The sequence below is a fragment of the Hakea prostrata genome, chromosome 5 (assembly GCF_041222555.1).
Source record: "Hakea prostrata isolate BN-2017 chromosome 5, UWA_Hpros_2, whole genome shotgun sequence".
In the NCBI taxonomy this organism is placed as follows: domain Eukaryota; kingdom Viridiplantae; phylum Streptophyta; class Magnoliopsida; order Proteales; family Proteaceae; genus Hakea; species Hakea prostrata.
This window is the reverse complement of record NC_142604.1, coordinates 3,171,562-3,187,677: the sequence shown is the minus strand read 5'-3', so window position 1 is coordinate 3,187,677 and position 16,116 is coordinate 3,171,562. Positions and strand designations below refer to the sequence as shown.

At 38.3% G+C, this 16,116-nt stretch overlaps 1 protein-coding gene across 2 annotated transcripts; it reads right to left on the bottom strand.

Annotated features, from left to right (window-relative positions):
* Positions 1-3,421: 3,421 nt before the first annotated feature.
* LOC149014430 (Arabinanase/levansucrase/invertase) lies at positions 3,422-14,494 on the bottom strand. 2 transcript variants are annotated; one of them, XM_089155398.1, is made up of 3 exons: positions 14,229-14,494; positions 13,026-13,531; positions 3,422-4,702 (listed from the first exon to the last, which is right to left on the bottom strand). In XM_089155398.1, the coding sequence occupies exons 1-3, from the start codon at positions 14,296-14,298 to the stop codon at positions 3,854-3,856; spliced, it is 1,425 nt and encodes a 474-aa protein (XP_089011524.1). In that variant the 5' UTR covers positions 14,299-14,494; the 3' UTR covers positions 3,422-3,853. The 2 variants fall into 2 exon arrangements, with proteins under 2 accessions (XP_089011524.1, XP_089011525.1); XM_089155399.1 differs by having other exon boundaries at positions 3,423-4,702; positions 13,026-13,637.
* Positions 14,495-16,116: the final 1,622 nt, after the last annotated feature.

Here is a 16,116-nt window from a genome sequence, read left to right as displayed (position 1 = left end):
TACCTCTGAGGGCTGCTTTTGATGGATGGAGATGAGTGCTTGGTTGTCACTTTCTAGGGCGACAGAATTCAAGTTGAAGTCTTTGGCCCACAGCATGGCTCTGCGCATTGCTAGAGCCTCTAGAGTTAGAACATCATGGGCTGAAGAGCCACTTCCAAAACTAAATATCATTTTGCCCTGAAAATTTCGTGCAATTCCACCAAAACTAGGTAAATTTTACTCTTTAAAAAATGAGTCATCTACATTAATTTTGATAGTATTTAGAAGAGGACATACCAATTTAATAACCTTCATAGCTGTGGTTGGGCCAAAATTTGTAACCTTTTTTTTATTGTAAAACTACAAGCCCTTTCATATCAGGAAGCTAGGTTGAGAATGCTGAGTTGTGTGACTGGCTGTGATATTTGTCGTATAAAATTTCCATAAGAGCCATAATGCTAGCAAGATATGAAGGATTTTATCACTAGTGTCGTGGCTCTATGTGGACTTGATAAACTGAATAACCGTTTCCCTGATGGTGCAAGCTGAAAGTAGTTCATGAAACTGCAAATCACTCCAGACTTGCCTTGCAAACCGGCAGCAGAGGAAAATGTGGTAAGGAGAGGATTTCTGATCACCACAAAACAAGCATTCTTCAGAGCACGAACAACCCCGACAGACAAGTAAATCTGTCGTAGGAAGTTTTTGATGCAATAACTTCCATAGAAAATGAATGGCCCCCAGGGGGAGCGACAGTCACCAAAATTTTCGCCATGGGGATGCGCCTGCTAATAGAACCCTTGGACAATTCAATTGTACACATGCAAGTCTATAGGCAAATTTCACTGTGAAAATTCCTGCGTTGTCTATTGCCAAATAGTGCGATCAAGCACACCCAATTGAGGAAGCTGAATGTTCATAATTTTGTCCACCACTTGGCGAGGCCACCATGACAGTAGGAGATTGCGATTCCATGTATGAGTACGCTGATCAATCAATTGAGCAACAAAGGAAGGACCCGTGGTGGCAAATGAATAACAGCCCACATCCTGGAGAGTATCAGGGATCTAGTTCGAAGTCCACGGATTGATAAGTTCACGGGTTTCTGCGATGCATGGATCCAGTGAGTGGCATCACTACTAAGAATGAGGAATTCCTCGTTCATTATGGGGAAGGAAAATTCTATGGTTTTTAATTTATTTCATAAAAATAATGACATGTTATATGTATATCTACATATTGGAGTCATACATGCAGTGTCTTACACGAAGGAGATCATGTCATGGATGAGTTCTACATATATAATAAGTCACATTAACTTTAGATGGTTCGTTCATGACTCACTTGTATTTGCGGGCTCATGATGGGACAAGAACTTCCAGCAGAACAGGATTTTCGTATTTGAAAACTACAGCTCCATTATCATGCTTTTCCTTTTATTTCTCCACCCCCCCCCCCCCTGCAGAGGCCTGTGGGGCTGGATGATCAGTGCTATATATTCCATATTCTACCAATCCTGCAAGCATATATACTTGAAGAATTCATATATTGTGATGCTTATTTTGCAAGTTTGACATTCATTTCTCAATTTACTTGAATCATCAAATTTAAAAACTAATGTTTTCCAAAGGGACATAAACCTTGTGATTTGAAGCAGAGTTAAGAATGCATTCTAGACTCAAATTAATTCTCTTTCGAGAATACATATATATCAAACACCAATTTGTATGTATTGTTTCTCATCTATCTATCGTATGTAGGAAGCTTACATATATAGCATTAGGTTTGAAATGCAAGACTTAGAAACGGAAAAAGATAATAAACCAAAACTCTTGTTGATAGATAAATAGACTTGAGTAAGGTTTTTCTTCTTCCTTTTTTACTTGTTCTGAACCAAGTGGGTTTTTTTTTTTTTTTTTTTTCTTTTTCTTTTCAGTCAAGAAAATATTTATATTAAACTCGTTGAAGACAGACAAACTTTCAGAGAATAATAAAGCAGAGTCTACAATATGAGAAGGTAGAGACAACCGCCAGGTCTTTGACAAAGAAAATAACCTGATCCCCTTAACTAAATAATCAGCTATAAAGTTGGATTTATTTATTTTTATTATTATTATTATTTTATTATTTTATTATTTTTTTGGTAATCGCTATAAGGTTAGTTGAAGAGAAGAGGGAAAGTAGCTTACACAAAAAAAGAAGAAGAAGAAGGGAAAGTGGTTGTTGGTGACTGGTGTACTCAAGTTTTCGTTTTGTAATTTATATTGATTATAAAATTAATGAGGTGGCTAGGACTAGATATCCTTTTATTGCCTAGCGTGGCTTTTGCTGTTTTGGTAGGGCGGTACGTCAGTTAAATTTTTTTTTTTTTTGGCCAAAAGTACGTCAGTTAATTATGTAAGTTATCTTTGGTTGGTACGTACCTGAGAAAAAACCAACAATGCTTTTCAGGGCGGCCGGCCGGCCGGCCAATATATATATATATATATATAGAGAGAGAGAGAGTTCATGGGGCCGGGATGCCTTCAGCTTAATAATATGTAATTAGACAGCTGTCACAGATGAATTAACCGGAGTACATCTTCCTTTTTACTTAGGATCCTGATTCATGCTATCCGCCAGCTAACAGCTGACCATTCGCCAGTGCTAGATTGTGCACTCAGACAACCGGCAAGCCAAGCCCAATGTGGTTAATATGTATGCTTATCCACGGAAAAACATGTCCGCGATTGTCGAAATTTCAGCGAAATTCATCAAGTTCGCTAAATGGCAAAATAAATAACTAATCGAAACCGACATTTCACCGGAAATTCACTGTGTCCTGAGTCTTCGTCATCGCAAGAGAAAGATTTGACAGAGGCTTTCAAGGTGTTTGATGAGGATGGCGATGGCTTCATCTCTGCCATGGAATTGCAGATTTGCCTGCAACGAGAGGCGGCGAGGGTTGGAAGACGACGACTTTGTGATTGCCGTGATCGATCGGGATAAAAGTTGTGGCTGGATATTCGTTGCTGTTGGTGACGTCGGTTGGGCTAGTGATGGTGAAGAAGATCGCACGCAGAGAAGCATAGCACAACACAGAGAGAACGGCGTCGAAGCTATCAATTTTCTCTTACTCTCTTTTGGAAATTTGTATGGGTCCGTCACCTATGAAGAAGAAAGTGGCGAAATATGGGTTACTATCACTTTCTCAGGTGGTGCTGAGTCTGCTGACTGCTAAGAAAACTAGGGATGCCTGAGCCCTGAAGGCCGAGATATGGGTTACTTCCGTAATTTTATTGCCGATTTTCCGGCGAGATTTCGCCATATCGCCGGGTGGCGAACCCGGCAAGATGAACAATACTTCGTTCCTTGTGCTTATCAACACAGTAATAATAATAATCATAATAATAATAAGAGTACTGAACCCTTTCTCTTCCTCCCTAGCTTATAACTCTTCCCGACGCCCGACGGCCGACGGCAACCTAATTTTGGTTTACATGTATCATCAAGGAACATTACGTAAAAATAATAAGAAGTCCAGATCTGCAGCGTGTACCATCAGGTGCATAAACACCTGGAACCAATTGCTCGGTAAGAATTCTTTTACCAATATTTATGTGGAAATGGAAGGGAAAGAATGGTTCGCTCAAAGAAACTGCCGCCCAAAGACTTTCACAATTCCCAATTGTTTCTCCTACCATTACCTCCGCTTGCAAAACCTACACTAACGATTCTGGGTTTCAAAAATGGAAGATATCTATACAATGAATCAATTCATACCATAAAACAATTACAGTATCAGAACTCAAATATGATACAGAACGTAAACCCTCCCCACCCCTGGGAAGAAAGGGCAAAAAAAAGGGGGGGAGGGGGGGAATTAGAATCGACATCAATACCAATGCCTCCATTCATCTGGTAATCGCCATCTTCTGTGCCAATATATTGACGCTCTTGCCCACAAAGGGAACCCAAAATTGTGTTCCAGGGGCTGGTCCGCAGCTCCACCAATCACAAGAGGCAACCACACATACCTCGAGTCCCTCAAATCAGCAGAATTCCACCGGTCAGCCATAAAGATAAATGAACCTGGAAGCCCCGGAAGAGGGAGAACAAATGTGCTCTGAGCAAAGAATGTTGTCTGCCTCATGATCTTGTTCCCACCTATGCAAGGGTTTCCCATAATCTCCCATGGTCCAAGGATTGATTCTGCTGCATGTGCCAACGCCTCATTCGGGGCCCAACCAGTGCAACCTGATGTTATCATGTAATATGTTCCATCATGCTTGAATAGAGCAGGTGCTTCCCTGTGTTGCCCAACAAGAATCCTTCTCATCACATGAGTGACATTAAGATAGTCCTCTGTTAGGGGCCCAATATGAAGTTCACTATTGTCCTCCGAGGAGTAGATAAGATAGGCCATACCATCATCATCTTTGAATATTGTCATGTCCCTGCTGTCAAATCCATGGGGTTGTTTGCTGTAGAGATACTCAAAGGGCCCCACAGGGTGGTCGCTAATGGCAACTCCCACAGAAGCTTTGGTATAGTTAGTGTCATCAATATGCATCCACATCACATACTTACGTGTCTTATCATTATAGATCACCTTTGGCCTCTCAAGCACATTTAATTTGTGGAGATCATGGGTCTCGTTTTCTTCTCCTGCCAGAACAATGCCCTCATTTTTCCACATCCATAAATCCTTGGAAGAGTAGCAACTCACACCAATTATGTCAACCTGAACAGTAATGCAAGGCATCTAAGATTTCATTATCAATTGAAGGAAATGGATGAACCCTAGGTATTAACGAGACTTCTGAATCTTGTATTAAGTCTAAGTAGCAGAAAATCGAAGTAGCTATAGATTTCCATGTAATCCCTCGGATGTAATACAGAATATTGTTTCATTGAGTCCAAAGATACTATAGGTAAATTTCTTGTGTCTTCAATTATGGATTTATCAAAGGTCATAAGTACCTAATTGTTATAATTTAAGACTAAGACGCTACTTACAACTGTCTGAAAATATTCAGCTTTATCCAACCCAAATTCATGTCTCAGTGGTATATGGAGAACTTATTCCTATGAGCTAGGGCCTAGGCAGCAATCAATCACTTAGGCTGCGTTTGTTTGCTGGAATAAAGGTGGGGTGGGAAAATTCTTGAAAAAAGTGTAGATTTCTTACTTTTCCTTTAAATCCCAAAATGGTAGATTGTTTGGTTGCTTGAGGTGGGAAAGTGGGAGACAAGTTTCCTTGAATCTAAACTTGTCTGCTGATGTGGCAGCCCAACTTTCCCACCCCATGCTATTTTAAAACCCCACATATTTGGTGGGACTTTGTGGGAAAGTTGGGAAAAGTAAAAAGTGGGACCCACCCCTATCACTTTTCCACAAAACCCTTTCCTTTCCTTTCCTTCTCCCTCACCCCACTACACATGGGACCCACATGTTTTTTTTTTTTTGTCCCACCCCACCTTTGCAACAAACGCAGCCTTACTCGTCAATAGGGTAACACCTGATAAAAATAGGAATACGTTCTTTGTCAACTAAACCACCTAATTATGCCCCTTTAGGACATCAGATGTGTTCCAAGAAAAGACTCCACCATGTTAAGAATCTCTATCATCACCATAATCATTGAAAGGGGATAAACCATATTGGATGCAACCATGCAAAACAAAAACCAAGAGACCCTGAGAACCAGTCATTCAATACATAAAGAAGATAGAAAAACCAGAATTATATTTTGCCATGGACTACAACAACTAACTATAGGTTGAACAACTTCCCATTCTTTATTTTAATGGGAGGAGTTATCGTTCAGGTAGTATTGCTGTGTGTTTCACACAGGATGCAGAGAAATGGAACAATAGAAGGAAGGATAGTAGTAGACAACTACATACACATCTCATGCAAATTGTTCTGAAAGGGTTATCAGCCAGGAAAAATAGCAGTACACATATATGCTGCACATAACATTGTATCTGCTCTAGGATGCAGAGAAATGGAACAATATAAAGAAGGATAGTAGTAGACAACGACATACATATCTCATGTAAATTGTTCTGAAAGAGTATCAGCTAGGAAAAATAGCAGTACACATATATGCTGCAAATAACATTGTATCTGCTCTAAATGTCTGAAACACATCAGAAAATCAACTACCCATCATATAGCTTTCTCGCAGATGCTGGTATCAAATGATTGTTAGCTACTGAAGAAGAATCAGAGATCAGTGCATGCGACAGTGAACAAAAAGGAGAGAAGAGAGACAGGAGCAAAAGAGAATCCAACCTGCCAATATAGTATTCAGTGCGTCTTACCATGGCTACCTCCGTCATTTAAAAAGAACCTTATTAAGAAATTTACTAAGATTCAACACCTAATTATAATCTAATATGGGGAAATAAAGGAAAGTAAACACTAACACTAAACTTAGGGCCTTTTTGGTATCAATTCTCATTCCCAATTTCTGAAATTTTTCATTTTTTAATGTGCTTGGTATCTATTTTTCTACTTTTTTAAAAATAATAGAAAAACCCCTAATCCATAGACTTTTTGCCTATTATGGATTAACTCGTTCTTTTTATTTTTGCACAAGTCACTTAAAATCCAAGTGCGAATTAAGGGTATAATAGTAAACAAACATTCTTTTTATAAAACCCTATCATTTCTTCTCCATTTTCCTGTGACACCCTATAGATCTTTCTCACATTGCCCTTCATGGCTTCTCTTGCTCAAGACTTCTCAAACTCTGCCCGTTGCTTCTCCTTTGTTCACAAATCTCTCCCTTATTACTGGTTCAATATTCATGTCCTCTAAGAAATTGTTGGACTGCCATAGATTCAAAGAAGATCCCTTCCTCTAAATCTTTCCCTATTCACTCCTCTGTTGATTTCTCCCCTTGATCAACGGTGTCACTCTCAGAAGGAGAAGAGGATAAATAGCAAGTGGAAGGATGAACCAGGAAGAAGCCTGAACAATTCACCAACTAGAGTTTGCTAGTCCACACATAGTTTCAACACAACAAGGACATCAACAGCTTGGTTACTTTGATATCTAGGGCTCTATTCTGTCCAACACGAGAATATCATTGAGTGGGTTTTGTTTCATTGCTTCTCATCTTTCAGAACACCTCAAGAACCTCTCCATAGTCCCCAACTGTTGCATACACATTAAGCATCACATTCCACAAAGCACAATCATTGTCAGACATTCTATCAAACAGATATTGTGCATCTTCTGAAGAGCCTTTCTCAGAATAAAGCTTGATCAAAGAACTACCAGTCATCTAAAAGGAAATATGGTATTGAAAGTGAAAGGAAGGCTGCACTATCCTATGTTAAGAGCGTCTGAAAATACAAAATGACCACTCTCACACCATGTCACCCGAAACTTTAACATAACTGTAGTTAACCCATCCAAATATAGACTGAGTAAAGAATATTCCAAAGAATAAATAGGAAAGAAATAGTTGAGTACAAAGACAAGATTACCTTGAACTCGATTACACCCATATTACAACAATAAGTCATAGATGTCATTCCTTAGTAAAAAGTCTAAAATACCCTCGACACATAATTTAGTATAGAAAGTATTTCAAATCATATATTTGATGTTAGACAAGTTCAATAACCATTATAAATGGAAATATGTACAATTCATGAACCATAACTAGTTTGCACCAAGTTACGATCCCACTTCAGTAACTTGAGTTGACTCACTTATACATCAATACTAAAGTGTCCAACTTTATTATTCATGACATCATTCCAATACACAATAACAGAAAAGTACGTTACACCCAATATCACTATATATTTCTTGTATATGCTTGAACTTAACTCGTTTTCCAGTAATTTTCTCAATTTTACCTTGGATTTGATTGATTCTAACTGGTAGAGTAGATGTACCACAAATCAGGTAGCAATGTAAACAGCAGCTCTAGTGAATCTCCTGCCCCAAATTAAGCTAGACCTCGAGGTTCAAGAAGTTGCAGCAACACAAAGAGAACCAAGAACGAGTCCTGTTGAAATCTGATTGGTCTAAGTCAAGTTGGAATCATTTTATATGCTGAGTTGAACCAAGATCCTGGTTGAGTGGGGTTCCTTGTTGGTTTCACATTCCATCCTGTCTTGGTCATACAAAATAACAAGATATTAACAAGACCTAGGGGAGTCCTCAAACTATGACCAAGTGTTCCTCTCTCTTTTCAAATAAAACTTTCACAATTGAAAGATTATAAACTACCGCAAAGTCTTGGATTAAGGTCCCCTCCAGTTCCTTTCCCAATCTCGCAACCTCCATAAATACCTTAATATCCTCTACAGTCACTCCCAAGTCCTAATGTAACCATTCAACTCACCTCTGATGATTGGCGGCTCATTTTACCTAGAACCCCACAATAACTCATCCATGTGGCCCCAGAATTGACGCAAGCCATTATCATCAATTCCAACTAGGTTGCATAAGGAGTCAATATTGCTTGTTTTGTCCTTCTGCTATTCTTAGTCATGTGGTCTTTACATCTTCTACTTTACAACAAATTCCCGGAGTCAATCTGTAAGGACGAAGAAATAAATAGCGAATAGATGTGTAATTCCAAAATATTCCTAAATGAGAGATCCCTCAATCATGGTGATTACACTGATGTGGTGCAATAAATTATTGGATGCCCAACAACCATTGTGTCTAGACATAACAGACTTGTTTTAGCTGTATTGAGTTCCAACATGCCAAATACAACCGTAACTTTTACACCATTTACTTTATGCATTAAACATACAGCTAACTCTGTTCCACTGCTAACCATATTCCCAATTACACATGTTGACAACTTGTGAGTGCATCCCCTTTCAGCCTTCCACCGTTTTAGTTCCAAACCTACAACATTATCCAGGCACTTCTGAAATTAACACCTCAATATTTAAGCCATAACCAGCAATACCCCAAATTTCGTTCAAGAATCATCATTAGTTATCCTTTTAAATTCAGTTTCAGGATGACCACCCAAAACTCACCAAACCAAGTGTTCAGTACCTATTTACTCAGGATTACCTCTCAAAATAATCACCCATTGATAAGTAATGACTGTCCTACATCATGAACAAGATTTTGATTTAGACTCATACTCAAGATCGTAGCAGAGTGATTCACCCATTTTTTTTTTTTTTTTTTTTTTTTTTTTTTTTTTTTTTTGATGATTAAATAATTCATTACCAAAGAGAATAAAAGAAAATACAAGAGCACAAGGGACAAAGCCTAGGCAAAGCGAGAAAGAGGCCTCAACTAACAAGTAACATAAGAGGCATTGAGCCTAGCAACTACCTAAGTGCATCAATTAAAGCAAACTAGTTGCACAAGCATAAGTGGCCCAAAGCCAAACTAAGAGGCATTGAGCCAAGCAACTAGAAAACAACAATGGAAGTGGACCAAAGGGGCCCCAGCTAAACCGACGCAATCTCCCATTTGATCGAAGCCAAAAGAAGGCATCAATGGCTAGAACCCTCGATGAATTGAAGAGAACCCCAGAAACAAGAAGGGAAGAGAAGGAGAAACAGAGGGAGGAGAAGAATTTGGATTTGAGGTCAAACCTAATACGGAGAGATCAACAATTATGGCTCTCAAGCTTGCCCCCCAACACTAGAGAGGCCAAAGAGGAAAAGAACCCTCAACGATGTGAAGCCAAGCCTAGAAACAGAAAAGGGAGATAGAAGAAGAAACAAATAGTGGATATGCGTTCCTATCTAAGTTTGAACCCGATTTGGAGAGAACGGCCCTCAAGGCTTCTCCCAAATGCCAAAGGAGCCATCAAAACTGGAACCCTTAACAAACAAAGTTGAACCTGAAATCACGCTCTCTTTTTTTTTTTTTTTTTTTTTTTTTTTTTTTTGGGGGGGGGGAGGCTGAGAGAGGAAGAGAAGAAGAGAGAAGAGGAGAAGCGGAGAGGGAGTTCGAATCTCAAAACTGAGATCTTGTTTGACCACTCCACCAAAGAAACAGGAGAAGAAACCGAGAGGAGGAGAATCAAAGGGAAGAACATGTTTAATCCAACCTTAGGAGAGAATAGAGAGAGAAGAAGAAGCAAAGGGAAGAGATTTGATCTCAAATTTGAGATCATGCTCGACCTAACCTCTGCAAAAACAAACAAGAGGAAGGAGATCAATGCTCAAGTTAGAGAGCTCGATTAGAGATTTGCAGAAACCGATAGGAGACGTGGAGAGGAGGAGAGGGAGGAGAAGAGCATGAGAAGAGAGAGAAGGAGACAAAGGTGGAGAGACACACGGCAAAGGACCGCCAGTGTCTCTCCTTCAAAAACGTCTGACAAGGAGAAGAGAGAGAGGAAGAGAGGAGAAGGAGGTGGAGAGACACAAAGCGGAGGACTGCTAGCATCTCAGGAGAGACACACAACGGAGGACTGCTAGCATCTTTTCGCCTCTAGAAACTCCGGATGAAACCCTAGTAATCAGTAGCCAATCAGTTGCCGGTTTCTTCTTCTTCCTAGAACCTTTGTAGATCTGGTGCTGTTGTTCACTCCTCAAAACCCAGATGCGAGAAGGTTGAGAAATCTGGTGAGAGAGTTACGTAGTGGTGGATTCAAAGCCTCAAGAAGTTTCACTGATTTCTCAGAGAGTTTCACTAAGGGATCGAAATGGACACGCGAACAAGGATCGAAAATATATTCACCCACTTATATGTCCATTGTTCACATATACTCTTTCTCCTTGGGGCTTTAAGCCCTAATATGTTTCATGCATCTAACAAATACTTCTAGTAAGTAATGACTGTTTTGAAGACTCCAATTGATCAGAAGTATATCAACTAATATGAAATTGACACAGAAGTTGTAAGTTCATATATTGAAAAATTAAGCTATCAAATTGTATGATTTCACACTTATCAGCTCATATAAGGTCAAACTACATGAAGATTTTATTCTTGGGAGATTTATGACCTTAGTTTGGTTTCTACTTTAATTACGTATACATGTGGCTGAATCTTATGGCATAGTAGTTTCAAATATTTAATTAATTTCTATTTCTATTTTCCATAAGATTCTATTTTCACTAGTTACTAGCATATTGGTTTCTATTTCTTGTGAAGCTTTGCCAAGATATAAATAGGCCCTCTCATTGCATTAGAAGAAAGACTTTTCGAGAAATTGATTTGTGGCCTAGAAGCATCAGCTATGCAGTAAAATCCACATCCAATATCTTGGATTGCTGTGGGTGAGAGACCCAGAACTGAGATAGCCCATTCCCCTACCACCTTCTTCTTCTATCTATCCTTTTTCTTATCCTTCTATGTTATTTTTTTATGTGAGAAAAGAGAAAGAGAGAGAGAGAGAGTGGAGAGGGAAAAAAGTTCAGTAAATTCTGTCTTCATTATTGTATTGATCCTCATTGTCATCAATCTCCTGCTGGTTTACCAGGTTCGAGGTCAACCCATGCATTAGTGACTCACTAATTCAAACGTTCACATAACTCTTTTTCCTTGGGGCATCAAGTACTAATATGACCACTTGTACACTTCATGCATCCAAAGAACACTTCTAATAAGTAATGACAGTTTTGAAGATTCCAATCGATCAGAAGTATATCAACTAATATGAAGTTGCCACAGAAGTTGTAAGTTTATATATTTAGAAGTAAGCTATCAAGTTGTATGATTTCATGCTTATCAGCTCATATAAGGTCTGTCTTTTCCCCTTCTCCCATTCTGGATAATCTATTATAGGCAAGCTTTTTTACACTATACACATGAAATTATAGATTCTAGTCCTACATCTCCATAGTTTACTCCTATAGATGGACAGAACACACATGAACTTGTGGATTGTAGTCCTATATCCCCATAGTTTACTTCTATAAATGGACAGCAAGTTGCCAAAACTCTTGACCCTTCTTTTTAGTCTACCGAGCATCCGAGCAACCCATACACTCTCCTCAAGTTTTACTGAATTCTCAAGTTCCTGAACAGCTTAGGCATGATGCAGTAAATACAGCCATCTATCACATACACCACATGGTAAGACTTCATTCCATCTTGCACTAACCAAAACATATATGATATCCATCCAGATAATCACTTTCCAATGTGAATCTGGTGGGTCCATCTTCCTCAATTTCTTTCCAATGTGTATATAGTGGGTGGAAGCTGGCTTCTATCCCCCCGTCCCCTCCTTCCCTTCTTCTCCATGACCATATCATGGGATTGACAAGTATCGAAAAGGATTGTAAATCATACGTCATTTCTTTCTTGAACAATCTAAACAAACCCCCTCCCCCAACCCCCCACCCCACCCCAAAATAAAAAAAGAAAGAAGAAGAGAGTCTAGGTTAGGTCTAATCATCCTGAAATGCTTCAATTGTGATCAAGAATCTGACTGTCTTATTCTATAACTTCATCCTTTCTAGAGACCCAACTCTGATTCCATTTTATTCAGATTGGCTTCATGGAGCACTCCTCCATATACCACTTTTAGCTGTTGAACTAAATCTCAAGCTTGTAGGTTTTTCTGCACTTCAATCAACATGCTTATCCTCTTCTTTGGGGTGGGGATGAATAAATAATTAATTACCAAGGAGGGAGAACATATGCCCCCCACCCTCCCCTCTCCTAAAAAGGGAGAAAGAGAACACAGGTTAACAAGAAGACCAAAGATACAAACACCCTTCAGAAGCTTGTTCAATCAACATTACAAATATGAAGGTGACATAAAGTTCCTTTCCAAAAATAGTAGATGCTAATCATCATTAACATGGTAAATTAATATTATATATATATATATATATATATATATATATATATAATTCAAAGAAATAAGAAAAAAAAAAAGAAACAAAGAAAGCAATCTGTTCTGCCACGTATTCCCATTCTTACAGAATTGGTAGTATAGCTGCCTAATCCTAATGTCATTTAAGAGGTGAGCAAAAAAAGTTCACGAGAATGCATAAACAGTCAGATAGAAGAAACATGGTCTTAAGCATTAGCTGGAATTTCAGGTCAATAGTGAACCACATTTCTTAACTGGAAATTTGAAGAAGCAAAAATCAAATTACCCGTGCAGCTCCTTTTTTATGAGCATGATAAGTTGGTCCATTTTTGTTCTCACCATACCAATAGTATGTCTCTGATCTCTCAACATAAAGGATTCCTCCTCCGTGGACTTGAATAGGATTTCCATCTGTATCCAGCCAAATCTTTCCCGGATAGAAATATTGGTGATCATTACCTGCTTCATTTGTGGGGTTTATCGCCGTTTTCTCGTCTGGGAAGAACAAGTGTCGCAATGGGGAAGATTCATCAAGATATTCATCGATGAGTGAATTAAACCGCCTAGGAGGCCTCCGCTTTGCGGCTCGTGGAGACCGTTTGCCTCTTGGTGGTGGAATCTGAAAACTCTCCTCCGCCACTTCTTCAAGTTCTCGGGTCGGTAAGAAGTGTTTTAAATGAACATGGGTATCTTCTCTTACAAGATCCTTGTGATGCACATTGGTGTAAAAATGAAGCATAATAATGCAGGCCACCAGTCCCCAGACAACAGCAGATAACGAGCATCTGCTTCCTGCATTGCAACGGAAAGCGGTTGGTTTCCTTGGTTTGTTCCTCATCCTCATTTTTCTCCTCTTTATATTATGTCCAAGACAATGCTGGAGTTAAGAAAATGCAACCTATGTAGATCCAATACAGTATGGTCAAATATAATTTAAAAACTCTGTGCTTCAGTAATTTGCACAGATGATTAGAAACTGGCGAAAATTCAATTGGACAATCCTAGCCTCTGAGAGACTTATCCCCGTAACTCAAAAATCTGAAGAACCTCTGTAGGAGTATTTTATTTGAATGTATGAAACCCAGTGTCCCCAAATTTCCTCCATAAAAGTAAATAAGGAGAGCGCAACTAAATCTTGAACCCGACTGGCAAGTAACAAAATTTTCCAACACTTTTTAGGGGCAAAATTTTATATTTTGACAAGTAAAAAAGAGATCCGGACGCAGGCCTGTACGAAAGATCAAATAGTGGTTGAATCAATTTAAGGAGATAAAAATAAAATAAAATAAAAAAAGGAAGGGTATTCAAAGACCAGAGATCGACCGACATCACGCAGGCACAAAAATAACCAATTCAACCAACGAAGACGACGATGAAATTAATAAAAGTCGAAGAAGTACGGGAATCAAAGTGAATTAAATGGCCAAAAATACAAAGGAAAATAGATCAAATGGAAACTGGGAACTAAAATCAAAGATAAATGACATACCTGACGAGATTCTGACGATAAGGGAAGAAAACCTAGCAGAGATGTGCTTAGCAGAAGTTCTATCCTCCATAGCTGAGGAAACCCGAGCTTCAAATTCCTGACGTCAGGGTTTGCATTGTAAGGGAAGAAGACGATAAAAAGTTGACTGCTTTAAAATTTTTATTAGTTTTGAGTTGGATGAGTTGGATCCGTGACGATGACTTTCCAACCAAGTATAGCTACAGTTCTCCACTGAACCACTACGTGTCATGCGTGCAAGTGTGATGTTATAGAGCCCAGAGGAGTAGAGAACCGTGTTTGTTGCTTGTATAGCGGGATCTTCGGAAAGATTTGCAAATCTTTCGTATCTTTTAATTTTTTATACTTATTAAGTTTTTTAATAATTTTTTTTTTTTTTGGTAATTTTCATCAGGACCCTTCAGTTTGGTCCAAATCACTTATAGTTCAATATGTTTTTTTTTGCATATGGATCTCCTGTGGTTTCAAAATTTATTAAATAAGGACAAACTTAACATAAATCGTTAGTTTAATAATTTTTGTGACAAAAATATCCTTATTTTTTTTTTCAATTTATTTTGACTCTATCAAAATAAAAAATAATTAAAAAAATCGAAAATCAACCCAAAAAATTAGATAAGATGAGAAAAACTCAAGTAACAATAAATGCTCGAACAGCCAAGAATTTTCTCTTCAGATTCAAGGACGATCCCAGATCCAAAACTCTTGTCCACATAAGCTTCATCACAACACAGTCATACTAAACAAATAACTTCAAAAATAAACATAATGAGAACTTAGAACAATAAAGAAGAGAAGTTCAAAAAAACCGGACAAAGGTAATCTTAAAGAAAAATCTCAGACAATGAGAGAATCCAAAAATCCAAAAAAGGGGGAAAACATTCATCCCAACATAAAGAAAACTTCTTCAAAATCATAGAGAATCGTTGAGCAAGAGAATGGTGAAGTGAAAGAGAAGAGAGATCAATCAACAGCGATTTGTTTCCATTGTGAATCAACAACCTTTACCCCGTTTTCCTCTTCTTAAACTTGCCATAATCGGTCCGTCTCCCTCTCCTTAAACTTGATATCCTAGATTTTGCAGGACTTTGAAATCCTAGGTTTTGCCGGACTTTGAATCGGTCCGTCTTCCTCTTCTTAAACCTAATCCTTCAATGTCGCAAAATAAACCTTTGCTAAAAATCTAGTATTGAAATCTCAATAATGATTTAAGTCTCAACCATTTCTCATAACAGGTTCTCTTTCATGGAACAACGAATTTAGAATGAGATTCAAAACCTCAAATCAAGGATTGAAAACTAAGACATCAATACCGAAAAATGAACAGTTAAATGAAGTAAATTGTTGGACTTTCGCTTTCGTTTTGAGATGTTGTAAGAAGTGGGGTTTCAAAACTTCAACCATTCAACCTGCATATTCACTTGCGTTTTCAGAGGGAGTTATTTGCTAATGTTTTTTTTTTTTTTAATTGTTTTTGTTTTGATAGATGGAATAAAAGAGAGAAGTTTATTATAAAGAAACAATATTAAAACAAATAAATCAACAAAAAAGAGAGAGGGTATTTTCGTCATAAAAATTATTAAATTAAAGGTTTCAGTTAAATTTGTCCTTATTCAATCATTTCGAAGCCACAGGGGAGCCATATGCAAAAGAAAACTTAAACTGGATTAAAAATGACATGAACCAAACTTTAGGGGGTCTAGATGAAAATTAACTGGAAGCGTTGGTATTTTACCAACTGAGTCACCCATCGGGGGTTTATTACTAATTAAGTTATTCTTCGTTTTCTGATCCTGACCTTACACCAGCGTCGATCTTTCCGTTCCGTTTGATTTGGGACTTACTGCGATAACGAACCCTCCACGGCTAC

Bases quoted from the DNA above. Each gene is read 5' to 3' on its own strand.
- LOC149014430 (XM_089155398.1), bottom strand. From the start codon at position 14,298: ATGGAGGATAGAACTTCTGCTAAGCACATCTCTGCTAGGTTTTCTTCC. The intron at 13,532-14,228 runs GTATGTCATTTA...GTTGCAATGCAG, and splicing joins TATCGTCAGAATCTCGTCAG to GAAGCAGATGCTCGTTATCT. The intron at 4,703-13,025 runs GTAATTTGATTT...ATTACTGTTCAG, and splicing joins ATAAAAAAGGAGCTGCACGG to GTTGACATAATTGGTGTGAG.